This window comes from Carassius gibelio, chromosome B2, assembly GCF_023724105.1.
Source record: "Carassius gibelio isolate Cgi1373 ecotype wild population from Czech Republic chromosome B2, carGib1.2-hapl.c, whole genome shotgun sequence".
Classification (NCBI taxonomy): domain Eukaryota; kingdom Metazoa; phylum Chordata; class Actinopteri; order Cypriniformes; family Cyprinidae; genus Carassius; species Carassius gibelio.
Window position 1 is genome coordinate 14,661,134 of NC_068397.1, and position 27,582 is coordinate 14,688,715.

The 27,582-nt window shown below is 37.5% G+C and overlaps 2 protein-coding genes and 1 long non-coding RNA gene across 6 annotated transcripts; 2 read left to right on the forward strand and 1 right to left on the reverse strand.

The window, feature by feature from the left end:
* Positions 1 to 640: 640 nt before the first annotated feature.
* Positions 641 to 2,599, forward strand: LOC127951701 (uncharacterized). The gene is made up of 4 exons (XR_008152708.1): positions 641 to 749; positions 831 to 1,091; positions 1,204 to 1,305; positions 2,362 to 2,599. It is a non-coding gene; the product is annotated as an uncharacterized LOC127951701 (long non-coding RNA).
* Positions 2,600 to 3,889: 1,290 nt separating this feature from the next.
* Positions 3,890 to 21,678, reverse strand: LOC127951210 (MAP kinase-interacting serine/threonine-protein kinase 2). The gene is made up of 14 exons (XM_052548997.1): positions 21,530 to 21,678; positions 20,959 to 21,135; positions 20,790 to 20,877; positions 20,494 to 20,595; positions 20,320 to 20,417; positions 15,590 to 15,669; positions 14,767 to 14,840; positions 14,141 to 14,245; positions 13,995 to 14,050; positions 12,952 to 13,047; positions 8,511 to 8,705; positions 8,030 to 8,194; positions 7,876 to 7,916; positions 3,890 to 6,066 (listed from the first exon to the last, which is right to left on the reverse strand). The coding sequence occupies exons 2-14, from the start codon at positions 21,007 to 21,009 to the stop codon at positions 5,775 to 5,777; spliced, it is 1,443 nt and encodes a 480-aa protein (XP_052404957.1). The 5' UTR covers positions 21,010 to 21,135; positions 21,530 to 21,678; the 3' UTR covers positions 3,890 to 5,774.
* A 1,119-nt stretch (positions 21,679 to 22,797) lies between these two features.
* Positions 22,798 to 27,544, forward strand: znf414 (zinc finger protein 414). 4 transcript variants are annotated; one of them, XR_008152529.1, is made up of 8 exons: positions 22,798 to 22,939; positions 23,306 to 23,369; positions 23,471 to 23,581; positions 23,737 to 23,842; positions 24,310 to 24,851; positions 25,594 to 25,664; positions 26,217 to 26,369; positions 27,202 to 27,544. XR_008152529.1 is itself a non-coding variant. In XM_052547961.1 (8 exons), exons 2-7 carry the CDS (start codon positions 23,363 to 23,365, stop codon positions 25,645 to 25,647), a joined length of 846 nt encoding a protein of 281 aa, XP_052403921.1. In that variant the 5' UTR covers positions 22,798 to 22,939; positions 23,306 to 23,362; the 3' UTR covers positions 25,648 to 25,664; positions 26,217 to 26,366. The 4 variants fall into 4 exon arrangements, 3 of the variants coding, with proteins under 3 accessions (XP_052403921.1, XP_052403919.1, XP_052403920.1); XM_052547961.1 differs by lacking the exon at positions 27,202 to 27,544 and adding an exon at positions 25,481 to 25,506 and having other exon boundaries at positions 26,217 to 26,366; XM_052547959.1 differs by lacking the exon at positions 25,594 to 25,664.
* Positions 27,545 to 27,582: the final 38 nt, after the last annotated feature.

A 27,582-nucleotide genomic window follows, 5' to 3' on the forward strand; every position in this document is an offset into this window, starting at 1 on the left:
CTATTAGAAAGTCTTTGAAGGGTCATGTGACACTGAAGACAGCATAATGGGATATGAAAATTCAGCTTTGCATCACAGAAGTAAATAATATTTTAAAGTATATTAAAATAGAAAATAATTATTTTGAATTACAATAATATTTCGCAATATTACTGTTTTTTTTTCTGTATTTTGGATCAAATAACTGCAGCCTTAATGAGTATAAGACTTTCTTCAAAAACATTAAAAATCGTACTGATCCCAAACCTTTGAATGGCAGTGTGTAGATATATATAAGCCCTGTCTTACATAGTATGTCTACATAACAAAAATTAGTAATTAGTAGCCTAAATTTTGTAATTGCAGCTGGTAGGTGACAAGATGTTGAAGTGAATTGTGAAGTCTGTTTGAATTCCATAGTATAGCAAGTATACCATAGTTAGTGTAAAAAAATCTATGAATACAATTAATAATACAAATAATATACATTAAAAACACAAATTATGCAAAAATCATTAAGATGCTTGACATGTGAAATAGCTGACCTTTTCGTTAAAACCTGCAAAGTATTTTTGACTTGAGGGATTTTCATTGCTTGGTCTATCTCATTGCTCATCTGCTGATAAAGCAACAGTTTGTGTGATTTGTTCATGATCTGTGGGTTTCTGTCTCTCTGCAGAGTCTATTCCTACTCAAACCTCAATGGTTCAGTGCAAACATGTGCTGTCTGAAATTCATTTTGCTGCTGCTCATTTCATCATATATAAGTGGTAAGTTTCAAAAAAGGCATGTAGTAACTTTTTTACTCAGACATATTTGGAGAGCTACATGTCTATCATTATTTCTTTTAGGTGACTGTCAGCTCAGTTTCAGTGTGAAAGGAGGACTAAATGTTTGCTCCGGTCGGAACTTTACCCTCACATGTCGGCTGGATTGTGATAGTAAATCAATCCGTTTAAAACTGTTGAAAGAAGGACAAATTCTGCATAGTACTGAGTCTCGGCATAACAATCTCTCAATGCACATTCACAGTGCAAATAAAAATCATTCAGGAGTATATAGCTGCCAAACAGATCATGGTCAAACGAGCAGGCTTTGTGTAACAGTGGAAGGTAAGTGGGAAATCCTCCTGGCTCTTTAAAAATATTCAATTTTGAAAACTTCATAAATTAAGAAAGTATGTGTCTGTGTGTGTGTGTGTGTGTCTGTGTGTGTGTGGTTCAGACTGTAGTTTTTCTTCAACTTACATACCTGAATACTTACCCACTGTAAATACAACTTCATCCCCTCTGACTAATACCACATACCAAGGCCACACACCATCAAGTAAGTTTCTCCATTAATTTCCTAATTTCTGAGACTTAATCCATCCGTATACACCATCTAGATTACTGAAATAAATCATTAAAGTAGCATTTAAGTTAAAGGAAAAGATTCAAAAATTCTAATTTGCAGAAAATGTACTCGCCCTCAGGCCATCCAAAATGTAGATGAGTTTGTTTCTTAAATTTAGCATTGCATCACTTGCTCACCAGTGGATCCTCTGCAGTGAATGGGCGCCATCAGAATGAGAGTCCAAACAGCTGATAAAAACATCACAATAATCCACAAGGAATCCACATGACTTCAATGAAAAATGTGTTTGCGAGAAACAAATCCATCGTCAAAACAATATTATAAATAAAGAGCTCGTTTGAATAGATCATTTGTCTTAATGATGGATCTGTGTCTTACAAACACAGCTTTTCACTTCGTAAAATGTTAGCTGAAGTGGAGTTGTGTGGATTACTTGTGGATTATTATGATTTTTGTGATTTTTTATGTTTTTATCAGCTGTTTGGACTCTCATTCTGACGGCACCCATTCACCGCAGGTGATCCATTGGTGAGCAAGTGATGTAATGCTACATTTTTCCAATTCTGATCCAGTGAATAAACAAACTAATCTACATCTTGGATGGACTGAGGGTGAATCATTGTTCTACAGATTTTCCTTTTGGGTGAACTATTCTTTTAAAATTGGTTGACTGGCTTCGTCCGGGAATTCAATGGTACAAAACTGACAGGACAAGGAAAATATGACTTTTGTTTATAAGTGTAATGCAATATAATTTAACTCTTCTATTTTCCTGTTAAGAAATTGCTCGACCTATGGCAAACATCAGAAAAATACTGTGAATTATACTACAGCATATTACAAGTTTTTATATGGTCCCAAAGTGAATTACAATCTATCTCAATTTAATAATTTAAATTTTATAATATCTCATGTAGTTTATAAAAAACATTTGTATTATTTTGCTAGTGAATGAACAAATCTCAGAGCTACAACTTTAGTCTAGTGCATTTAATTAGTGTGTGTGTGTTTCTCCATCTCCGTAAGGGATCTTGGAGCCAGTGCTGATATGGTACATGCTGTTCAAGACAGGAGTTTTCCTCATCATTTCAATAACTGTAGCGCTGATAATTGTGTGCCAGAAGCACTGAAAAAGACCTGAATTTGTAAATTAAGAACTATATCCTAATAAATCATGTTATCCATGTATCTTCTATTGCATGATGTAAAAAAATAAATAAATAAATATCCTTTGGCTGAATCTGTAAATGTCAAAGTCGAATTTCCGATGCTCTTGTGGATCCTGACCTTTTCTTTCTGCATAGTTCTCGATTTCTGAAGCTACAGAAGATGATGTAAATGAACACTTTTTTTCCAGAGGTAAAGCTTTGTGTTTGATAATGTCCTATCAGCATTTTTACTAACAACTAGCTAACTAGTTAAATAAAGCCATGTTTATACATTTTCTCTCGAATCAAGGAAAGCCTTTCACATTGATCAATAATTATTTGTATAAGAATCTGTCAATATAGACAATATAGCTTTTTTTTAAATTTGAACTTTGAATTGAATATAAATGACCGCATCGTACATTTTCAGGGGGAAAAAGAGTTAAATATTCTTTGTAAATAATTTATAAACAAAATAATTTATTTCGTGTACACGGTTAATTATACTGTTATGTAATTTACACAAAATAATGACGGGATTTCAACACTTGGGGGAGCTCGTGTTTATTTTCAATAGCCTTTTCCAATACACCTTCTTTAGAGCGGTTTATTCCTGTTCATATGGGCTTTTTATTGTCAGTCACATTTATAGTATATATATATATATATATATTTATATATATATAAATAAATAAAATTAGCTATTCTGACATACAAGTCACGCATCCTTACGAAATATTCAGGTAAATAAAATTGTGCAGCAGCACAAATTCTTGCTTATAGACTAAAAAAAAAAAAAATACTTAAACATTCCATTGAATTAATTTTTGTAACACCATAATACACCACAAAATAATCACCATTGAGAATAATGACGAAAAAATATATTTCTAAAAGTAAAACATTTGGATATATTACAATTAACTATACATTTTCCCTCGTTTACCCAACAGTAAATAAATCCACGTGTGCTGTTATTCGGAAACATTATCTCAACTTATTGGTCTAAGTGAAGGTCTCGCTGATGTGACACGAGGATCTTATCCACACAAACACGTCAATATGACGTCTGAGAGAGTTTACATTAAGGACAGAAGTTTAGTGATCGAGACAAATGAGCACAAACAATTCGAGGGAATTATTTTTAAGAGAGAATTTTTTTTTATATAAATAGATATAAACTTTCTCTTAATATTTCTCTACATTTAGGGTTTATATGAAATGTGGAAAGCAGAGCATAAAAAAAAAAAAATCTTTAAAGATACAGAGGTTCTCTTTTAATACAAATTAACTTTGGTGGCAGGCTGTTTGGAATAATAGCAACAAAGACAACAGTAATTATCCCGAGTTAAGGTACATGTATTCAATTAGGAGAGTTTTTACAAGAAAACAACAAACCACTGAAGTTGAACAATTTTCCATGTTCTTTATTTTGGCCCCCCGGGGTCAGATGGGAAACAAAAATGGTACAACCACATGAAAATACAAGAAACATGAAAGCTACACCACTGGTCCCTAAAATAAGTGTAGACTAGTAATTTTCATGTATGAGGGGGTACAAAAATTCAGGGAAAATGCCATGGCAAGTAAAAAATAAAAACAAAAACAATGAGGTCGTTCTCAGAAAGAAAGCCTAAACTCAGCATATTCCAAGGTGGTTTCCATCACAAAAAGAGGAAGTCAACTGCGTATGCATTTCAAGAACCAAATGCTTAAAAAAAAAAAAAAAAAAAAAAAAAACTATAAATCATAGGCTTTGCTTCACTTAGAGTGACTAGAAGCACTTGGTTTTGTTCTTGGTTGTTCTGCAGATTTGCTGGTGTACTATTCCAAGAAAAAAAAGCTTTGATCAAAGATTAAAGTGTCTACAGTAATCTTAGAAGAAAAAAAAAAAAAATTGATGAACAGTAACAAGTAGCATTTAAGAACAATTTGAGCCGGTCTATGCATCATTGAAGACCCCCCCAAAAACAGCTGACATTTACGAAAAATAAAATAAAAAGTAAAAACAAGGAAGATGAAAATCTCCCTTTCCAACACACATACAATAAAAATAAAAAAAGGAGGGCGGGGGCGAGGGAATGGGCTAAATACAGCAGCATGGCACATTGGTATGTCTGGAGGTTTATTGCGCATCTGACCTTCACCTTTTCACTAGATATCAGTCTACAAGTACAAAATGAAGGCTAACAGAGGACTTAAGGACTTTTCATGGAATAATCACCTTTATTCAAACAGTAAATGGAGTCATTGACAGAGCCCGTGTGTTCACGAAATGTTCAATGACTACCTGAATGAATGGTGAAATTGGGTTTTGAAATTAAATGTGCTACAAAACCTTGAAATGAACCTCTGGCAGTTCCTTATATTGCAGGTCAAAAGGGGATTGAACATGAGGAAAGGAAAGGGGGAGGAAATCTGATTATGCAACTGATTCCTGTTTTCCTGTGAGGCCAAGTACAAAAGTTGCGCTGCAATGCTCCGTCTCCCTGAAAAAGGCAAACCTTTCCAGTGCGAGGACAAAACTGAAATGTAAAACACCAATGAACTGACACAGAATGAGTCTTTCTGCTTTAAAATATGCTTTGGTAACTCGGAGACAGATCCTGAGGTTCCCCCTGAAAACTGCTGAAATTCGCATTTGGCAGAAAATAATTGTTACACAGTTCGAGTGAAATTGAGAAACGTGGTCCTTGATAAATAAATTCAGACTAGAGAAACCCCAGACAACATGGCTGCAATTTCTTCCCTGGATAACTCTAATAAATCATTTGCCACTTAAGTCCCAGTAACACTTACGTGGTCTCAGTCTGCCATCAATATCACTTTGAGAGTGAGAAATGGGTCTCAAACATGGCATAAGTACAAATCAAATGATTAGGCCTCTGGGGGTCTCATGTGAGCTCAAAGGCAAAGAGCGAAATGTTTTTTTCTGATGCTTAGATATCAAATGGCTTCGGTGGGGTCCAGCTTTAGATGAACAAAAGCAACTTGAGTCCTTTGGTTTAATGGTTTTTGTAAACATTGTTATATTGACAGATTCCTGGGACTCAGACGTCAACAAGTCTTTCCTGGCCACAACAAGCTTTTTACCCAGTCAAAACTGTTTGCAGGGGCCTTTGAGGTGCTTTAAGTGCTACAAACATAAGAGTGCTTCTCACAAGAGCTTAGAGCCCACAAATTAAGTGGGCAGAGAGGTAAAGATGTCAACGCACTGCCTAGTTGAAGATTTCGATAGAGTGTTATCAATAGTCGTCAATGGAGAGCAGAGGCTGGGAAACGCAGTAGAGATCAGGCACAGTCACCTACGATCACAAGCGGGGCGAGGAGCTGGCGTAGTTCAGCAGCACACACTGGCCCTCGGTGCTGGCTGCCTACGGTCTTCCTGCGGAGGGCCAGCTTGGACCTGGAGGAAGGAGACAGCAGCATGGAGCCCGAGCTGGAGGAGAAGAGAAGCGGGGAGGTAAGCTCCTTCTCTAGCTGCTGCTGCTGTTGCTCCTCACTCTCTTCCCTCTCAGCCAGCTGCCGGTTCATGGCTACGGCCTGCCCAGCAAAGAACGTCAGGTCCTGAGCGCTACCACCCCTGGAGAAAGAACACAGAATGTAAGGATGGCATGATTAATGGTCTGCTACTCTCGGTCAAAACTATAGAGTGGAGGAACTATGATGTCACTTTGTAGGCAAAAACCCGAAAGGTAGTTAACATTTTAGCACTTCTGGTTCAATCGAACCAGAGTCAATGTTTTTTTTTTTTTTTTTATGGGATTTTGGTAAAATCCCTAATATAAGGTCCGTGGTTCACACAGGTTCGAGATATTTTCATGTTTTATAGTATGACATAAAACACACCGGTTACACCCCACCCATGAATTTTTTTTTAACGAATAAGGTTACTTAAAGCTAAAGCTACAAGTCTTCAGATGGAAGATGCTCATTAATTGCTTTCTATTCCTATTGATGCGGTGACTCTGGGTTCATGAGGTAAACCATTACAATTACTCGATGTAAACCCCATATTTACTGGCGTAGTCACGGTGAAAGTGAAACTTTAACGATGCATAGTGCTTAAAGCCATGTTAAAGGTAAATGTTTACAGCCACATGAAGCTGTTAGAAAGCATGAGGATTTCCTAGAAGCAAGGATAAAATAACATTGTGTACACACCATAACAAAGCTAAAATATAGTACTTTGTTCTCTAAAATAAGTTTAATTTAATTTCATATCCAAAAACTTGCTCAACCGGCTGTTATGTAATAGATTAAATGCACTAGAATGTCATTTAATAGTTCTTGAAGACACATTTTTTATTAAAATATTAATATTAAATCAAGGATTTATTGACTTTTAATGCACCTTATTTCGAAATCTACAGAAATACATGCTTTCATATGTCCTTTATTTATGATTATTTCATTTATTCACTATATTTTTTATTATTAAGGTCTTATTTGGCCGTAGTGCTGTACTGTAGTTTGTTTATAGCCTAAGTTTAGCTTTTAAGTTCTGGTACTTTTATTTAGGCTTCAAAGTTTTATTTATTTTGTGAAAATTATCTTGATGGACAAAACGTGAAAGTTTTATGAACTATAATTGAACACAGAGCTTATTTTTGCAACAATCCAAAAGCCTATGGAAAAATCCTATTGGCTTTTTGTCAAAGGAACCAGTGTAATGCTAACAGCCGATCCGCCTACAGAGTGACATCATAGTTACCCAACTCTATTGATGCTGGAATTTATAAGTGTATCATTAAGCCAAGCCACTATTATACTTTAAGCCAAATTAAAGAACAAACTGGCATGGCGTCATGCCAAACAACATCAATGTAAAACGGGGTTTGCTTGCCAAAATGAAACCCTGCAGAGAAACCCTGACCCTGCAGAGACTGCAGAGTTACTGAAATATTCCCAATCCTAGAAACGTTTCAAGGACATCTTTGAAATAGTCCATATGACATGAGCATTGTGGTACGCTCATGAATAGCATTGGACAGTGATTTTACTTCTGTTTTCTTTGCACAAAAAAAGCATTAAACTGTAGCTTTGTAAAATTAAAGTTGAACCACTGATGTCACATGGACCATTTTAACAATGTCCTTAGACCTTTCTGGCCTTTGAACGTGGTAGTTGCATTTTTGTCTATGCAGGGTCAAAAAGCTCTCGGATTTCATTAAAAATATCTTAATTTGTAAATTATCTTAAAAATGTCTTCTAGGTCTTTAAGGACATGAGGGCGAGTAATTAAAATGACAGAATTGTTTATTTTAGGGTGAAATAACCCTAATCAGTAGGTGTGCTCAGGTATTTCAAGCTTCTTTTGGCCCTCCAAGCGAAGAAGGAACAATAACTTTGTTGAGAGTATATCAGGACATTTAGTATGCAATATACTCACCTCTGATGTAATATGGATGCAGACACAGTGTTGGGTGCACACTAAGGTGAAGAACAATAGAAAGGTGTCAGAAAATATGATTTACAACCCAAGAAGCGAATAATTAATGTGAAATTCTCAGGAATCCTAGAGACGGAAATTAAAATGGACATACCCCCTTGACCCAAGGATGCTGCAAAACCTGGGCAGCACTGAGGCGGTCTTTGGCATCCTGCACCAACAGCTTGGTGATGAGGTCTTTGGCTGCAGGAGAGATGTGTGCCCAGTCCTTCTCTGGAAACTCGTACTTGCCTTCCTGAATACTCTCAAACAGCATGCTCTGTGGACGCATTGTGATAAGAGGTATTAAAATTCGACTTGCAGAAGCAAAAAAAATAAATAAATAAATAAATAAATAAATAAATAAATAAATAATATCACCATTCAGCCTCAACCCTAAGTTTATTTTTCCTTTTTAAATTGGTAAATGTATGTAAATTAACTTGTGACAATGCAGCCCAAAATTGTCAAACTCTGACTACGAAACCATGTGGCTAGACCTGCTACAATTCAAGGGAAAGTTTTCAACTTTCCCCGCTTTCGATACTGAACACTTTCCCAGAAAACCACGCATCTTGTCCAAGTATGTGGTGTACCTGGCAGACTTGGCAGGGCTCTCCCCAATCCCAACCACAGTCTGTTCCACAGTGACCCACAAAGGGTGGGTATCCACTCAGCATGATGTAGAGGATGACGCCAAGGCTCCACAGGTCACAGCGCTTGTCATAGATGCTAGCTTCCTCATTAAAGGCCTCCACCACCTCAGGAGCCATGTATTCAGCTGAGCCACACTGTAGGAATAAAAGAAACCTTTAAGTACGTACTGTAAAAGTCCTCATACACAAGGAAAAGTCCACAAATTCCCCACATGAGTTATAAAAGCCACAAGAACTCAGTGGGAAGAGCAGAGAGGAACAATCTTGGTTTCACTTCATGTTTACTATTACTGTCCCATCATCATGTCACTTGGTTGGACAACAAGTTCAAAAGTACAATAAACTACAAGGTGAGCTATCTAGAGCTACAGCATTTATCAGAAGAGGCCAAACTGAGGGAGTGCTGGTAGCTCTGTTTGTTTTCACCTGCAGGGCATTATCAAGTTCATTGTTCAGAGTTAAGCTGGGGTGGCCTGATCCGATTCAGACCTGGGCACGTCAGCAAACAACTGTTCCAGCAGGGCCCACAGGCTGCTGCTGCTGTCTGCAATATATCATGTGGAAACTAGGCCAAAAGGTTACTGCTTGGGGAGGAAAAAAGAAAAAAGGATTTAAGCCGCTCTACACCGGCCAGGGATAAACAAGTCCCAACCCTGCTAGAGTGTTACATAACACACACACACGAATGGACATTCCGAATGGTGCAATTATACCTAATGCAATGAAGAAACACTCAGGGGAGCGAACCGAGGAGGTTAGCAGGACATGAGCAAATTTGTTTGTTTTTATGGAAGTGCAGCTGTCTGGTAAAAGATTGTTATACAGCTACTGTATGAGTCACTGAAGCAAACTGAGGAAGCTGAAGACATTATGCCGATGTTTATTTGCAGGCCAAGGGGGAGGAGACTACATGTCCTCAGAGGACACTCCAAAAAATAAGCCAGGACTGCCATCTCTCTGACCCTGACAAATCTATGGCTAAGCCTCAGTAACCTCGCAAGCACACGACACATTCCCTCAAACCATCCGAGCTCTGTAAACATGACAGGGGCATCACTTTGAAGGAAAGTGGATCGAGACAAAAATGGTGTGCCATGATAAAAATGCGACTCTGTGGTCTTATCGTAAGCAACCCTTGTAATCGGAATTAAGAGTTTTTGGCTAACAAATCAAAGTTCATAAAATATCACCTAATTGTGGGAGCACAATTTAAACTATACTACTTGTCCCACAACAGGAACAGAAGTAGATTGTGATTCAACAAAACCCAGACAGTCCAGCAATAATCCCCAATTGTCAGTTTATTGTCCGGCTGGTTTTGCTTTCAGCATGACTGGGCTCTTACATAACGCTCCTCTGTGCACGAGGAATCTTAGATTTGCCGTCACTTAGAAGCAGCCCCACCTGCTTCCTCTCATCATTAAAAAGAAAAAAATGTGTTTCCAGACAACATGTACGTTGCAGAGTAAGGATTTGCATAGTTTGCTGGGTACAAGAGTGTTATTATGGTGCACAGAGCAAAAGAGGGCAAGCCTGAATATACACAGAGACGATAGATAAGTCATCCAGTTTCTGTCATTGACCACAGCCACAGCCACAAACTTTCATTGCGCAAGTCATAATAAATATATGTTCTCGGATGTTTATGAAGGGAATGATATCATGGCAAGACAGGACTTTAGCTCTGGCAAGACTAGGGAGTTTCCCTGGTCACTATTCCAGCAAGTAAATCCACAGTTGCGGTGGTGAAAAATGCAACAGTATTCAAAGTGATAGTTTACCCAAAGTGAAAACTGTATAATCCGTAATTCAAATGTTCAAAACCTACAAGATTTATCAAGCACTTTGTGTTTCCATTTATCATATTTGAAGTGTTAATCAATTTTTTAATTGGATTAAATGGCTAAATTAAATAGGTTAATCACAAAGTGAGTACAAGTCTTTCAAAGATTTGGATTAAGCGTCTAAATTCAGTTAGATTACTTTAAAGAGGTCTTCATAAACTTTATGATCAGTTTTAGTTGTAATAATTTAAATGGAGAAAAATCTCAGTTTTCATAAAAAAAAAAAAAATAATAAAAATAAATACCTTTGCATGTTTTGAAGATGAACATATGTCTTTGTTTGGAATAACATGACCGTTTTTGATTTTGGGAGAACTAAATCCATTATGCTACAGAGAGAAAAGTCAATGCTGGAAATTAGTTGACAATGAAAAGGTAAAATGCCACATAGAACTGTGTTATGGATTTGTTCTTGAACATCCTGGCGCAGTTATGCTTAAATCAAAAATGTAAATGGAGAGGGTTCACCATCCAATTTCTGATCCACCTCCTTCCGGGTGCAGAGGAAAAACTCTTAGACCTCAGAAAGAGCAGACCATACAAAACCAAAAGTCTCTAGTAACCAATCTGAACACTTCAAAAGCATCTGAAAACCCCAGGGTGTGGTGAAAAGACTGAGGTACGGGTGAAAAGATTTCCATGAGGAATTTTGTTTAAGGTCTCGGTTCATGAAGACATTCACATTAAAATAACCTTGCCTGTTCCCTTCAGACTCGGAGAGCTAATAAAACAGAAAGATTACAGATCAAGGAACACCGTAAACTAACAAATTCTGTGAATTCTGTGACCCAAGGTACCGATTCACATCAAAACAGATGTTCAACGTTTACAAAACTTGGTTACTGGAGGTTTATTGGCTTTGCCTTTAAATCAATAACCTTCATCTCTGCTCTACTTATTTTGAGATCTAGAAGTCCAATGCAGTGAAGTGGCAATAAAAATGGCATTAAAAACACTGGCTAAATTTAGTGGCTTGATTTATGTAACGCCAAATTAAATGTAGGTGACACAATATGTCTATATGAAAACAATTGTGAAGAAGCCTTCACAAATCTTTAAAGGGTTCATATGATGCGATTTCAAGTTTTCCTTTATCTTTGGAGTGTTACAAGATGTTTGTGCATAGATAAGATCCCTAAAGTGGCAAAGACTAAAGTCTCAAACCCAAAGAGATATTCTTTAAAAGTTAAGACTCATCCACATTCTCCTAAAATGCCTCATTTAAATAAGCCCCCACATCTATGTCACTGTGAGGGAAAATTTGCATAACACAGCCAAAATATTCATGCAAAAAAAAAAAAAAAAAAAAAGGCGGCGCCTTTTGTTCTCGCTGTAGCATTGTTGCTGAAGCCGCCATGGCATGGAGATGCAGTGTTTTTCTTTGGGAAAGCTAAACTACTTTGTTCGTCCGTCCAAAATAGGACACAACAACTAGAAATCTGTGGTTAAGTTGTTTTTACAACACCGTTCCAGAACAGTTCAAACCAAATATTCATACATGTGCGATACATTTTACGGAGGACTAGGACGGTTTCCTGTGAGAGTAGCCTACAATGCCAGTGTTCTGACAAATAATGCTGACTCCCAGCCTGCAAGTACGTTTTCATATTAAAAAGGATTTGCTACTGACGATTCAAACGCAAGTTTTGAGCAGTGTAGAAATTGCACTTGCTGTTTTTCATTTCTCCAATCACAAATGCAGACATGGTTTTATGTTTATGCAGGGCAATACGCAACATGTAAAAATGTGTCAGTATAATCAGTAATTGCTGTATGTCCCCACTGGATGCTACAAAAGCCTTGTTTGTAAAGGGTTTTTCTGGTTTTGTCTCATCGTGCATCTGCATCAGTGTATGTTAAGGGGCGTAACATTTCAGTCACATGCTTGAGGTATTCAGCCAATCACAATGCACTAATTAGCTGGCCAAACAGAGCACACCTCGCTTTTCAGACCACTGAGCTTTGTAAAAATCGACATGTTTCAGAAAGGCGTGGCACAGAGAGAAACAATTTACAGTATGTGGAAAATGTGTTTTTTGAACCTTAAACCGCATAAACCTTTTATTACACCAAATAATGTTCTTTTTTTAGCAACGTCATATGACCCCTTTTATCAAAATTTCATCCTCTCTCGAAGTCCTAATTCCCCCCAACTTTTTCCTTCTCCTACAATCACCTGTTCTACAAGCATGCTATTCATATTTGTAAAATTTGTATCAATTCAAAATACTATAATTTCATAAATATTATGTTTAAATGAATACAACTTAATTGAAGCACATTGTTTACCATTTACTCTAATTGAATATGAGATCATATAGGTCATTGGCAATCCTACGGATGTCCTTGCAATGTGGTAATATCCTTACTGTCTATGCAGGATCAGGGAGCTCTCAGATTCCATCCAAAATGTCTTAATTTGTGTTCCAAAGATGACCGAAGGTCTTAGGGGTTTGGAATGTCATGAGGGCGAGTAATTAATGACAGTTTTCATTTTTGGGTGATCTATCTCTTTAATATACACGTGTTAAACTCACCGGAGTCAGGAGCTCAGGGGTGGAGATGGGAGAGCGGTCACTATTCAGTTTGATCCCACTTCCCAAATCAAAATCGCAGATCTTCACAGGAGAGATCTACAGAAGAAAAAAATAAAATATAATAAATGCCACTGTAAAATTAGTTAAAGGATTAGTTCACTTTCAATAGAAATTCTGATAATTTACCACCCAACACCCCCCCCCCCCCCCATGTCATTCAAGAGATTAAGTTTCTCTTTCTTCAGTTGAAAAGAAATTAAGGTTTTTGATGAAAACATTCCCGGATTATTCTCTTTATAGTAGACTACTATCTACTATCTACTAGCTACCAAATGGCTGTTACTGTCAAAATTACAGTTTCAGTGCAGCTTCAAAAGGGCTCTACACGATACCAAAAGTTGTTGCATGTTCAAATAACACATTAACATTTTTTGACTATGTCTTTGCACATTTGACTTTTAAACACAGAGTCGGTACTACCACCTACATCACGCGTAACCTTTTCAATGTAATTAAGTATTATGTGAAGTCATGGACAGTGGACATGCATTGCACAGTAGTGCAAGGCAAGCATTTCTGTTTATAAAGCATATAAAATATTTTTTTAGGAAATGACCAATCGTTTCACTAGATAAGACTCTTATTCCCCATCTGGTCTCGTGTAGAGGCCTTTGAAGCTGCACTGAAATTGTAATTGACCATTTGGTAGCTGTTGAGGTCCACTATAAGGAGAATAATACTGGAATGTTTTCATCGAAAACCTTAATTTCTTTTTGACTGAAAAAGACCGATATAACATCTTGGATGACATTGTGGCGAATAAATTATGAAGAACCGTTTTATTTGAAAGTGGACTAATCCTTTATGATTGCCCACTGAGTTTTTCTAAACACAAGCGGGTCAAATGTTTTCGTTCAAGAGCACAAAAAGCACGTAAAATGTTACTGTACCCAACAGATTTGTCAAAAATCTGGTCAGAAATGCAGTGCATGTGTGTTCTCCTCAGATGTCTCATGTCTCCTCATGTACAGAGAGAGACTCACCCGATCATTATGTTCACAGAGGATGTTCTCAGGCTTTAGGTCTCGATGTGCCATCCCTATAACAAGACATAACGAACAATTATCTATATTGATAATATATAGAATGCATAATAACATCATGTTGTATCAACACTAAAGGTCTCAACCTTTGTTGTGTAGGAAGTCCAGAGCACTGGCGATGTCCTGCACCACTATGCTGGCTTCCTGCTCATTGAAGTGTTGTCTTCGGTGTATGTGAGTCAAGATAGAACCTGGGAATAAAAATGGATGCATGAAGATTTAGGACTATAGATTCTTTACAATATGAATGCAAACCCATTTAAAATTGTTTTTTTTTTCATGTTTCTCGGGTGTCTTATGCTCACTAAGGCTGCATTTATTTTATGAAAAATAAAGGAATAGTTCACCCCAAAATGAATGATTTTCATCATTTAGTCACCCTCATATCACTCCAAACCTGAATAGGTTTTTCTTATATTGAACTCAAATGAACATAAGAATAAGTAGAAAGTAACAATTGAACTGAAACAGTTGAGGTCCCCACTGACTTCCATATCAGGGAAAGAAATATGGAAGTTAATGGGAACCATCAGCTGATTGTTTACCAGAATTCTCCAAAATATCTTTTTTTTTCTTTTCTTTTTTTCTACAACATAAGAAAAATGACAATTTTCATTTTCGGGTGAACTACACCTATTACTTAGTGGTTTTAATAAATAAATAAAAAACAATGGAACAATTAAAAAAAAAAAAAAAAAAAAAATGAACTTACCACCTCTCAGTTTCTCAAAGACTAAATAAAATTTGTCCTCTTCCTCAAAGTATTCAACCAGTTCCAAAATGTTTCTGGTGAGAAAAGACATTAACATTATCCATCAATTACATGGCAAGGAATCTTTTTCAATTAGTCTTAATGAGCTTCTCAAGCTTTGTTCCATAACCTCGTCTTGCGGTCTATGTAGGCAGCAGTCTAAGGGGCCGTTCACATTTCGCGTCTTTTGCCCGCGCAAGTTCGTTATTTCCAATGTAGGCGCGCGGCATGCGCTCATAATGGAACAATAATGGAACAATAATGGAAGCGACGCGGTCGCGACGCGCCCGTTTTTTCCAGGTGCGTCCGCACCGCATCGAATTAAAAACATCTCAACTTTTCAGAATGCCGCAAGCGCACCGCCGGTCATGTGACAAGAACTAACCAATCAGCTTCATCCTTTCCCGTAACAACGTTGTTCATAGCTGTATATAGATTGCCATTTTGAAATAAATTTAGTAGCAGAGCTACTGAGAGCGATTTTTTTGTGCTGGCTGTGCCCGAGCGCTTTGGAAAAAAGGAGAAAGCAGCACGACTAGCGTTTTCAGGTGCGATATGTGAACGGCCCCTAAGGCGGCATCCTGTTAATCATAAAACTACAGTTTTCATTTAACCAAGCTAACCGCATGATACATGAATAATCTAATCACATCAGAGCAATTTTTAAATCAGTACTTTAGTTTAGTTTGAAGTATTAAATAAAATTTCTCTCCCCTTGGCCACCATGTTGGACTAATATTTTCCCTTATATGCAATGAGTAGTGTCACACAGAGAATCCTGTACCTGTGGCCCTGGCACTGGTAGAGCATTTCCACCTCCCTGAAAACACGGCTCCGACTGTGGCCTGGCCTCTTCTCAATTATCTGTATGACATTGAAACATCATATTAGTGACCTAATAGAAACCCTAGGAAGGACACATTGTGCCCAGACCTTGAATTACAGAACTCAGAGTCTGTTTTGATGGGCTCTTCTGCTACCTGGACACAGACAATGAAGTACACATTTGTTATTAAGTGGCAAAACTCTCAGACATGATCAGGTCATCTCAGTATCGAGCTTGAGTCGACAGATCTGCATGTCCTTCTGTGGATAACTCTCAGATTACCAAGCACACAGATGACACGCCACTGCCTGCCTACAAAAGAACATCTCGGACCACTGATTCAGCAGGTCACCACATGGTCAGCAGGCTTTACAAGCTGGAGGACTAGACAGACAATCAGGTCTCACAACAAACAGGGCATTCAGACCATGTGCGCAGCAGAGAAAGTGGCAGTGTACTTGCACTAAAAGAAGGGTTGACTAAATGACAACTAAATTCTACAATAGAACCAAGAATGTGACCAATTTTCTAGTTTAGTTTACTGGGTGCACAGCCATCAACAGCTGGGACTTCTGTAGTAAGTGGTGTGTAGCAGTAAACCTAAATGAAATTTAAATAGAGTTTGCCTGTTTATGAAAGGAATCTCTTATGCTTGCATTTATGTGATCAAAAACCCAGTATAAACAGTAAAATTGTAAAATATTATAATTTAAAATAAATGTTTGCCATTTTAATATTTTAAAACGGGATTCATTTCTGTGATTGCAAAGCTGAAACTGCAGCAGCCATTACCCCAATCCCATAATCCTTCAGAAATCTTTTTAATATGCCGATTTGCTGCCAAGAAACATTTCTTATCAACAGTTCTGCTTCTTAATATTTTGGAGGGAACTAGGGGTGTCCATGGTTAACCGATTAACCGATTAACCGTTAAAAATTGCGTAACCGAGTGAAACATTTTGCTCGGTTAAGGTACGTCAATGGCGTGCATTGAATTTAGTTGTAAAACATTTTTGCACCACCAGAGACCGCCAGAGCGCTCCCAGACATTTGTAATGTCCACAAGAAGAAGTCATTTTTCTAATATGAAGCGGGCAAAAAAAAGTACAGCGTTGGAGCACTTTAAAATTGACAGTGACGGGGCAAAATGCAAGTATCGCAATACAGTGCTTAAATATACTTCAAGTACAACCTCGTTGTTGTAATCTCAACAGCCAACACCCGGGCATCATTAGGCCGGTCAGGACACACTGGATGCGTGGCGATGGGCGAAAGCATCTCAGCTGCGTGGCGTGTCTGTTTTTAATTCGGCTCCCATGTTAACAGGTTAGAGCTTGCCGACTGCCTGCGTGAGACGCGCGGCTCAGGCGCGGCTCGACGCGTGCATGCTAGAAATAGAACCGACGCCTTGTTGGAAGCGTTTCCAGGCAAAATATAATAGGAAAATATGTTTGTCATTTTGTACAGAAATACATATTAATTCATGACATTTTAAATATTTGAAAGTCTATAGGTTGACATAAATTCAGATATAAATGTAATTAAAAAAATTTTTTTTATCGATTTTCAAATATTGTACCTGTCAAACATAGTCATAAGCCCTATTCGGACGGGACTAGTTTTACAGGGGGTCGTTAGAGAAATCTGCGTTTCACAGACGTACTTGATTTTAATCCCGTCCGAATTTGCCACGTCTGTGTTTTTCTCACACAACCTCTGTGATAATTCCAGAGCAAATTACCTACCGTTTTTCAGCAAACTCAGTGATCCTCTGAGAAAGCTAATCCCGTCTGAATGCGAATGTCTGTGATTGCCGGTGATATTTTATTTCACAACGCGGTTCCTTGTGTGTTTTGGCCAACGTGAATTACCGTAGATGCTCTTACCGCACGGATGTTTGATTAGATTTGCTTAGCGGCAAATAAATAATAATAATAAAAAATACAAATAATAAAATCAAAAGCAAGATCGCGTAAACAGTTAAAACCGGCTATTGTAATATCAGCATCAGGTAAGATTACTCACGTTCATTTATGTACTCAGTTACATTAAAAAAAAAAAAGGAAAACAAGTTAAACTAAAAAGAACCACACATTAACAAGGTTTGCTATACTAGCCATTTAGTATTTATTGTGTAATAATACTAATGGCAATCATTTTGAATGAATGCAATGCACGCATACACAGCGCGTGATCTCTGTGACGCCCAGATGCACAAATCAGACCCTCCCACCTCTGTAATAAACACGGAGATACTAGTCCCGTCCGAATTGGTACATGAAAATCACAGACGTCAGGTGGTAAGAATCGAAACTCAAACGTAGTTTAGAAAACTAGTCCCGTCCGAATAGTGCTATAGCCTTAGCGAGGCGGCCGCGGAGCCTGCTTGTTACCATCGCCTAAACACGGAAAGTTACATAACTATTACTAGAGCCTGTTCCTTTATAAGATAGCCAAAGGTCGGTGTATATTTGCTTTATACATTTTAGGCTTATTCTCAAATTCAGATTGTGTTAGTGGGCGAGATTATTAGGCAGTTTTAATAGGACAATTTGACCGGAGAGATTAAATTTTGTCGGACATTTCTTTTTTTTTTTTTCGGCCAATGTCCGGAAATTACCGGACAACGGAAACCCTGGCGCACACTATGGTTAACCGAGTATTAACCGCTAAGGGCCTCGGTTAACGGTTAATGAAAAACTTGAAAACGTGCAGCCCTAGAGGGAACCAAATTGTTTAACGAATAGAAAGAACAGCATTTGTCTTTTGTTAAAAATACAAATTAAAATATAATATAAATGTCTTTACAATCACCTTTAATTAATTTAATGCAACCTTGCAAAATAAAAAATAAAAATTCTTTAACAAAGACCAAACTTACCACCTCCAAAACTTTGAACAGTAGTATGTTTCTAAAGGGCTTGGGGTTTGAAAACAATGTGTTGTTTCTCTTAATTCAATGCATATACTGGTTTATCTACCATCTGACCCTTTGACTGTACCTAATAAAATCCATTTACACTGGCATATGACTATTATTCCATGTTATTCATACAGTGTCCATTCATTTTAATGTGTAGATGAGCATGGCTACAGTATCCCAAAAGGTTAAGCATTAGCCAAACATTTCACCCTAATTATACAGTCCACAGCAAATGGGATACAAACTACAAAATTCATCTTTCTACAGCTTCCATAAGAGCACCAGATCATAAGACTCTTGGAATCTGACAATATTCCATGACATCAGCAATGTGGAGAACCTGCTGTTTTCAATTTTGCATTCCCTTTGGCAAGTTACAGAACATTTGCTATGAAATGACACATGAAGTGATGTATCAAATTGATGTACAGTAGCGAGAGATACCGCACTGCTTTTTCAAACATTACATGTCCTTCTAAACAATATCAACAACTGCAAAGAGGAAGTTTCTCTGCTGAGCAGGCACTGTGGTCATTTATATTTTTGTTCCACAGCTGCAGCACAGTAGCTGGAAGGACATTGTTCCAGAGAGAAGTACGCATAACAAATAAAATGGACACCGCTCAAACGACCATGAATGAAAGCTAGAGTCCTGTATTTCCTGAAGAGGGCTGAAACACCGATACAAAGCCACCTGTCCCAGCATAAACCCCCTTTTATTCTTATGCAACACTCTACATTGAAGGTATGGCACATAACTAAGAGCCAAAGTTTGCTTCCCTCAATTCATATTCCTAGTGTCAAAAACTTGGGAGTGTTCAGTAATAAACCACTGATGCTCGAACATCATTTAAGAGAACATACTAACAATGTCCTCCTGCTACTCAATCTTTAAGCCAGTTCCCCTTTTAGTCTGTTCAGATTGCACAATATCATTTCTATTAATCGGTCACATTTTTGATGCACCAGAAACAGCCCCTATTCATTCCATTAAAGGGATAGTTCACAAATGAAAAATGAAACCGTCATTTACTCACACTCGTCGTTCCAATCCTGTATGAGCTTGTTTCTTATGTTGAATGTAAAAGATGATATTTTGAAGAATGCCGTTAATCAAACAATTTATGGTCCCCACCGACTTGGAAAGTTCCCACTGGAAAGTTTTCCTTTCCTTATGGAAGTCAATGGGGACCAACAACTGTTTGGTTACCGATATTCGTCAAAATATCATATTTTACGTTCAACATAAGAAACAAGCTCATACACGTTTGGAACGACATGAGGGCAAGTACTGTAAATTATGATCATTTTCATTTTGGGTGAACTATTCCTTTAAAGGGGGAATTTAAATCAATAAATAAAATATTATAATTCTATTAAAATACATAATTGTATTACATTTAAGTAAGTTTTATAATACATTTAATTTTCTCTATACATCAGAATATTATAAAAAACGATACATTTTTTTTTACGTCGCTTAATTTTTCAATGCCTATTGTGTTTTTGTTTGTTTTTTGTCATAAAATTAAAATGAAGCAAATCATTTTTAAATACACTTTAATTTGCTACCCAAGCTTTTTATTTTCTGGTTGAAATCAGAGCAATCATAAAGAGAGTATGGCTTAAGAGGGTATTTTGCTAGTGCAACTGGAGTTTAACCTGAACATAGATAAGACACTGATCATTCGATGGTTGTAGGAGCACTGACAACAGTTTGTTTGCCAATATGCGGCTTTAAATAAAATAGGGTGCTGATACTTGCCTTTACTGCATATTCTTTATTGGTGATCAGATTGATGCAGGTCTGAACAACAGCATAAGCCCCTTCTCCAAGAATCTCATTTTGTAGTTTATAAACATCTGCAGAGAAAAAAAAAATTGTATTAATACTCTACAGACAGCATTTACTGTACGGAAGATAAAAAAAGGGGTTTGCCTTCAAAACGTCCGGAGAAACTGTCAGTGGCTCTGCATCGTTTTTTCTTTTTATTTCTCTTCTTGGCATCAGGGATATAGATGGGCTGGCTGGATGGCATGTCTATAAAAAAAAAAAAAAACAGTCAAGATGAACAATGTGTGCCAAGTCCATCACTCTAATCTGCTATGAACTTTGCCTAACAAAGCATGAGAGATAAGCAATACCTCCTGAAGTATCTCATCAGGGTTTACGTCAACCTCAAAGTCTGATAATGACAATCAATATTAAGGAAAATGTAGGCAAAATAGCTGTACCAGGCCTTGGCGAGCGGTCTAACTTGAAGGATGAGTCAACATGGGGTTCCAAATCTATTAATTCATCAGTTTTGAAAGGGTTTTGCCCCTGGGAACAGGAGAAAGTGTCAAATTAAAGTCTGCCATTTCACATTAAAAACTTTCTGGTAAATCACAAGTCGTTGCCAACCTTGAATGAGCGATGGAATCCTGTGACCTCTGTAATTTTGTTTTGCACCATGTTTTCAAATGGTCAGATAATAATATGCAGCTTTGTGTCTTAATCACTGTGCAATGGCTCCTCTCAGTCAAATATACTGATCACCTCTGATCTGATCACCTCAAGGTGGTCTGCAACAGATGACTCCTGTTCACACAGACAGAAACAGCATCAACATGGCCCTGAACAGATGCTCTTGGGAGACTAAGAAAAGCTAATGTAACGTTACCGAATTGATATTTTTTACATTACGAGAGGCAAAAAAGTTAGGAACTTGGAAAAAAGTATATTGAATTAACTTGATTTTCATGTTCAGAAATAGATCAGCTGACAATTCCTATGCAAGTAGTTAATCTTAACAACAACAATTAACAATCTAATCTTACTTTATAAGCGGTCAGAGGCTATTTTTTATCAGGATGACCAAGTAACCACTCTCTGGGCTGCATTCGGTTGCAGTCAGAAAAGACTGGAGTTTTTTTTCCCGAAGAGATTTGCTGAAATCATTAGTTAAGTTAGTGGAAAGGGTGTCATCTCTTACCCCGTTACTAGCCTTCAGACGCCAGCGTTTACGCCGTTGCTCAACCCACCGTGTAATAAGTTACTACTCTGTGTTTGTCAATTGTAAACTGAAGTTGAGAGCTCTACGCATATATAAGGTCGTATCTTGCACTCCGCCCACTCTGCATTCCACATCCAATCAAAGTGATTGCTTCGAAAGGCAGAATTAAAAAACTCAGAACACTATTGGACATTTCAATTTTAGGGGAGGAGCATCCCGTTCTAAGCGTCAACTAATCAGAATCAAGTTTAAAAATTCACTTGTTTATTGCCCCATCTAGTGGGCAGTGGAAAAATTAGTACAATTTTAAAATGAACACACCTCAGGATATTTAATATATTACATATTATATATATAATTATTGTTTAATATCATATAAATATGCATGAGTTGATTTAAATCTTGTTATGAACAGTATCTATAAAGTATCTTTAAACTTAATCGGTCAGGTTTTTAAGCATTTTTATTGTTAAATCATTTTAATATAACTTAATTTTAATTAAATTTCATGTTAGAAAGATGTAGTGAGCAGGCAGAATGTGTGGCTCACTGCAGCCATCTACTGATCTTCATGCATTAATTACTTTAGTTTCATGTAGTACAGTTGTTTACAGTATTCGAATCACTGATCTATATATGACTTTCTTTTATAGATCAGTGATTCGAATCCATTTCTGCTCTCTGCCTGGCAGCCAACGCATCTCTCTTTCTAAGGCTACATACAATCCATTCAGATTGTCCATCCTGTTCACGCAGGAAAGTTTTGGGAGTGACATATAAAACCCTCATAATCACAGTCATATACAAGTCGAAATTGCTGTGATAACCGATGCAATGAACAGGATAAAATATAATTTATCACAACAGATGTGCAATAAGTAAGTTTAACTGCAGAATTATAGAAAAGTTTGTTAATTTTCTTATCAAAACATTTTTTCCCCACAGCTGCATCTTTTCATAGTTTTATAATAAAAACAGTATCAGTACGACGTTAACTACTACTAAATAAATACATTTGATCAAAAGCAACTTAAAAGATTAAAAGATGTGCAGGAATCGAAAGGCAACTGTTACAGAATTGTATTTGTCTCATTTATGTGCCATGTCAACAAGATTTTATAAAAAACAATCTGTTGACAAACAAAAGATTTCTTAATCAGCAACTGTGTGCTGCGTGGAGTTTTGATTAATGCAAAATCAATCTTCTATGTTGTCATCAGTCAACAAGACGAACTGAAAACGTGAACGTAATATGTTCTCGCGATATTTAATGTCGAACGTAACGCACGTAGACAGGGTGTAAATACAGTCTAGCTAGATAAACGCTTTCATTTGAATTAATGTCTGTGTTTAAAAAGAAAATTTGAAAACTTTGAGAACTCCATTAAAGTAAGTGTCATAGTAAGTGCACTATAAATAATTGCTCATGAACACAAATATTCTAAGCAGATATACGATGTTTTGTTGCTGTCTGCTAGCTCTAGTGTCTGCGGACGTCCCTGATTGTTTAACGTTACGTTGGTGAGATGATGTTCTGTTAGTTTTATCACTAAAGTCAGTGGATTACTTATTGTTTAAACACTATCGAACATGTGCATGTTATTATACTAATTGCGTTTACGTCTGCTGTGTTTGCACATCCACATTTGAATTTACTACGTGCCATTCACTGAAAGTGTGTATGAGAAATACTGAACTATATCATATTTTTTTGTCAAATTTATGTAGTATAAATTAGGACAATTGTTATCCTAGGGTGCAGGTCTGGCTGGAACAGGAACCACCCCACTACCTCAACTACAAGCAATCATCATGGAGGGTAACGTATGCCATTATCCATGCTATACTTTAATTTGCTGGTTCAATGTTCATGCATATTAAACCCAGTATAAGTAGAACTAGAATGCAATGTTCCATCAGGCTGTCAAATGTCCTGCTCGTTTTTTGGGTGCAAGAGGACCTACAATAGTCCTGAAGCACTGAATAGTCATCTTCACGACCATCAAAAGAACACTGCCCAGTCTCTTCCAGGTATAACATCAACATGCCATTTTTTTTGGTTTGTTTTTTACTATTGCCCTTGATGAAGGAAATGCTGTTTGCAGACATTTAATAAATTCATTTATAACCATAAACGGTGTCACATTAGCAATTTGGTGTCTAATGCACTGTCTTTTACTCTTCAGGGAAAACCTTCCTATGCTCTCATATAGGATGTGATGGTTCATTTAACAACATGCAGCAGCTAATGGAACATATGAGGCACCATTACAAGCCAAATAATTTTTTCCTGTGAGTTCTTACAGATTTGCTTTTAGTGCTCTTTCTTAATGAGGTTATTTAATTTTACTCTTTCTTGCCAGTCCATAATTTCTCATAAAGGTGCTCTTATTTGGAATTGTCTCAATGAAATCAAAGAAAAGTCTGTTGTTACACTGGAAGATCATCTTTTGATGTTTTTGTTTGTTTTTTATTTTAAAATAATGAGGTCAAACAAACAAACAAAAAATAATGCAATGACATAGTTAAAACATCCGGTAATATGAGTTATCGTAAATACCACTTTGTATTGTGCCCGTTTTTTGAAAGACAAAATGTTACATTCAGTTGTTACTGAATTATTGTTTTTTTTTTTTTTTTTATTTGAGGGTACATAAAGGTTTTATTGATTTATTTTAACTTTTCTAGCACTTATGTTCTGCTCTAATGTTTGTTTCAGCTTTATGCTTCTTCATTATCATCATTTTTATGTCCTTTAGGTGCGAGAGCTGCAGGGCCAAACTGCGTTCTTACCGCACTCTTCTCAAACACCTGCAGACCTGTGCTAAAGTTGCTAAGAACAAGGCTGCAAAAATAGAGACTGGAATGGCACCTGACGGAGATCCCACCCATGTTCTGCCCGCTTCCATTGACATGGAATCATCTGGACCCCTCTTAGCCCCATATGCACCTGAGGAGATGGAGTCTATGCCCTCTTTGCCCACAAATCCAACACTGGCAAGCATGCCAGTAACCCAGCGGTCTGCAGAAAACAACACATTTGCTAACCCCATACCTGCAGGGCCTGTAGCTGTGCCGTTTGCCACTCTAAATCCTGCCTCAATCGAAAATCTTCCTTGCCAACCAGAATCTCCCTACAGCTCCTTTCCACCTACTCTGTCTCCTGTTAACCAAGTCTTCCAGGCAGATCCGGGCCTACAGCAGCAGCAGAGGTCTCCTAGATCTGGTCCTCCTAGTCTAACGGCTTCACCGCCGCTGCCGTCACCACCAGGATCAAACGCAGTCTGGAGGAAGAACCAAGGTGAATGGAGTTCATGAAGCTTTCCTCTGTGAGTGAGGAAAGCCAACATAAAACAAGTGTCCTTACTCACATTGGGTCTTATTCACTAACTGTGTGTACACATAAATTTGAGCATGAATTCTGATTTGTTAATGTTCCCCAAAGCTGCTTTTATTTGATCAAAACTACAGTAAAAAACAGTATAAAAATGCAACAAAGCTTTGAAAATCGATTTAAATATAACAGTTTTTCTTTATTTGAACATTCATAATGATACGTGTTGGAACTCTGCCTGTTAGAATGATTTCTGAAGGATCATGTGACACTGAAGACTGCTGAAAATCAAACTTTACTTTTTTTTTTTTAATAGACAATTATTATTCCAAACTTAATTTTTCCAAATAACGAACTTCAGACAAGCTTTCATTAATTTAGAATAATCCAAATTCTCTCAACAAAGTTAAGAACAAATTCATCTGCGTATGCACTTGTTTTGAACTAGGCAGACATTTTTCATGAGAAGTATATAAATACAGATCCACACAATTATTGAATGAGACCCAGTGTTCCTTAAATCATCCTACATTTTAGACCCTGTTCATCTGTGTATTTTCCAGTTTGCTCAACTGATCTCACCTGCTTATCAACAGGTGTGAGTCCTAATGAAAGGGAATTTGTAAGTCACTTGGGGGGGGAATGCCTAAGCCCTGGCCATGGCCGCTTTGAGTGAACTGTGTTTTGTCGTGTTGCACTGTCCTGCCAGACCCGCCCGGGCCCCTTTTGCACAGATGGAACTCTCCGAGCAGTCAGAGTTTAAATAGAGATGAAGTCCAGGTGAGGCACAGAGAATCCACACACACATTGCTTGAGGGAACAATCAGATATTCCTTCAATTGATGCTTTAGATGCAAACCCCTTCCCCTGCTCTAACCGGGCTCAGTGTTTCCCTGGGTGTGCCATCTAGCTGTACGACTCGGTCCACTCCCATCCGATTCTAAACGCATATGTCCGGGTGCTTCACTAACATGCAATAAAACATCAGAGAGTGTGCTTTCAGGGCCGGTGTCCCTTTACTTTTCCCCTACCCATTAGCATTTTGCAAAAATCAGGTGGTCATTTCTGGCAAGTGATGGTGCTGTATCACAATAATTGACTGTGTGTGGAGAAGTTGACAATGCTTGCTAATTCCAACACCTTTGTGTCCATGTTCATCTGTCCAAACTGGGCTTAATTATGTTTTTTTTTTTTTTTTTTTTAAATGAGTCGATCACTGGGTCTTTTTCCAGCTTAATCTGATACTTTTACTGGTGAAGGTTTTTTTCTGTCTGTCTACAAACATTCTCTGTGCACGTATAACAATGACACCCCATTAATTCAATCTGTCAGGTCAGTCCTTCAACTGCCGAATCCTGTGGGAGCACACAAGAGGTCGGTACAGTTGCCTACAGTGTGGCCACTGCACCCCAGACCGGGGGGAGATGACCGCTCATATTGAGGGTCAACACAAGAACCCAGGGGGCAAAGTGAACACTGATCATGGTATGACTTCTGTAATTCATTGTTTAATTGAATGCAGTGTACTACTTGTTTTATTTCATTGGGTTACAGGCATAGCCCAAAAGTGATCATTTACTCAAAACCTGTTATGATTGCTCCAGACCCGTAGGATTTCTTTCTCCTGCCGAACACAAGAGATATTTTGAAGAAAGGGGGTAGCCAAACAGTTGGCGGTGTCCATTGATTCCTACAGTATGGAAAAAATGCTATGGTAGTCAATTGCTACCGTCAACTGTTTGGTTGAATTAAAATTTTTGGTTGAACTATCCCTTTAAGGCTGGAATACACTTCTTGATATTTGCATAGAATTTTGCCCCAATTTCCAGTCTATATGAGTCCAAAGTTAGTTCCCAGAAGTCAGAGTCAGTCTGCAGGTTTTTTGTTTGTCCGAGTTCACCGATTTCACAGAATACAAATAGTGTATGATGACTGTTTTTTTTCTTTTAGTTTCAGAATTCAGACTATAAATCTATCTAGTCCGTTGATTTCAAAGGTACTTTCAACCAATTTTAGAACACATATTGTGTTCATTTGTCTTGTGTCTGGGGTTTGGGGCAAATGCTTCTGCATTTGTAGTTTCTTTTTTTTTGGGGGGGGGGGGGGGGGGATTTGAATATTGAATATCCTCAGTATTTTAGTGTCCAGTTTTTCTCTGTAACCATTTACAAAGTCAGCAAGTGTATAATGCCTAATGTTTTAAAAGCTCTTTATATTTGACAATATGTAGTGCACTGTATTCCTGCCTTTAGTGTTTTAAAAGTACACAATATTGGGATGTTATCTCTCCAGACTGAATCTTCGGTGTATTTTACAGATACAGAGATTGCCACCGCATCTTTACTGGCTAGGACTTCACTAAACTCTGAGAACTCAACTTATACACAGCTCTAACATGAAATGAGATGCTCAACCTGCTGATTGACAAAGAATTTTGGTTGTAGCATTTTATACAGAGGGAGATGCTCAATTTTTAATTTTAAACAGACAATGTGGACTTCATGCATCTGTGGTCTGGATCTGTCAACATCACTATTCAAACACATGAAGAGGTGCATGCCTTATCTTCAGTAAGCATTTATGAGTCATCTCTAAGAAAATGTCTTGTTAGGTTTCATTAAATTATTTGAAATGGCATATAAATAAACTCATTAATTTAATATTGTGTCTCCTGCATTTTTATTGTTCCTTTTTACAG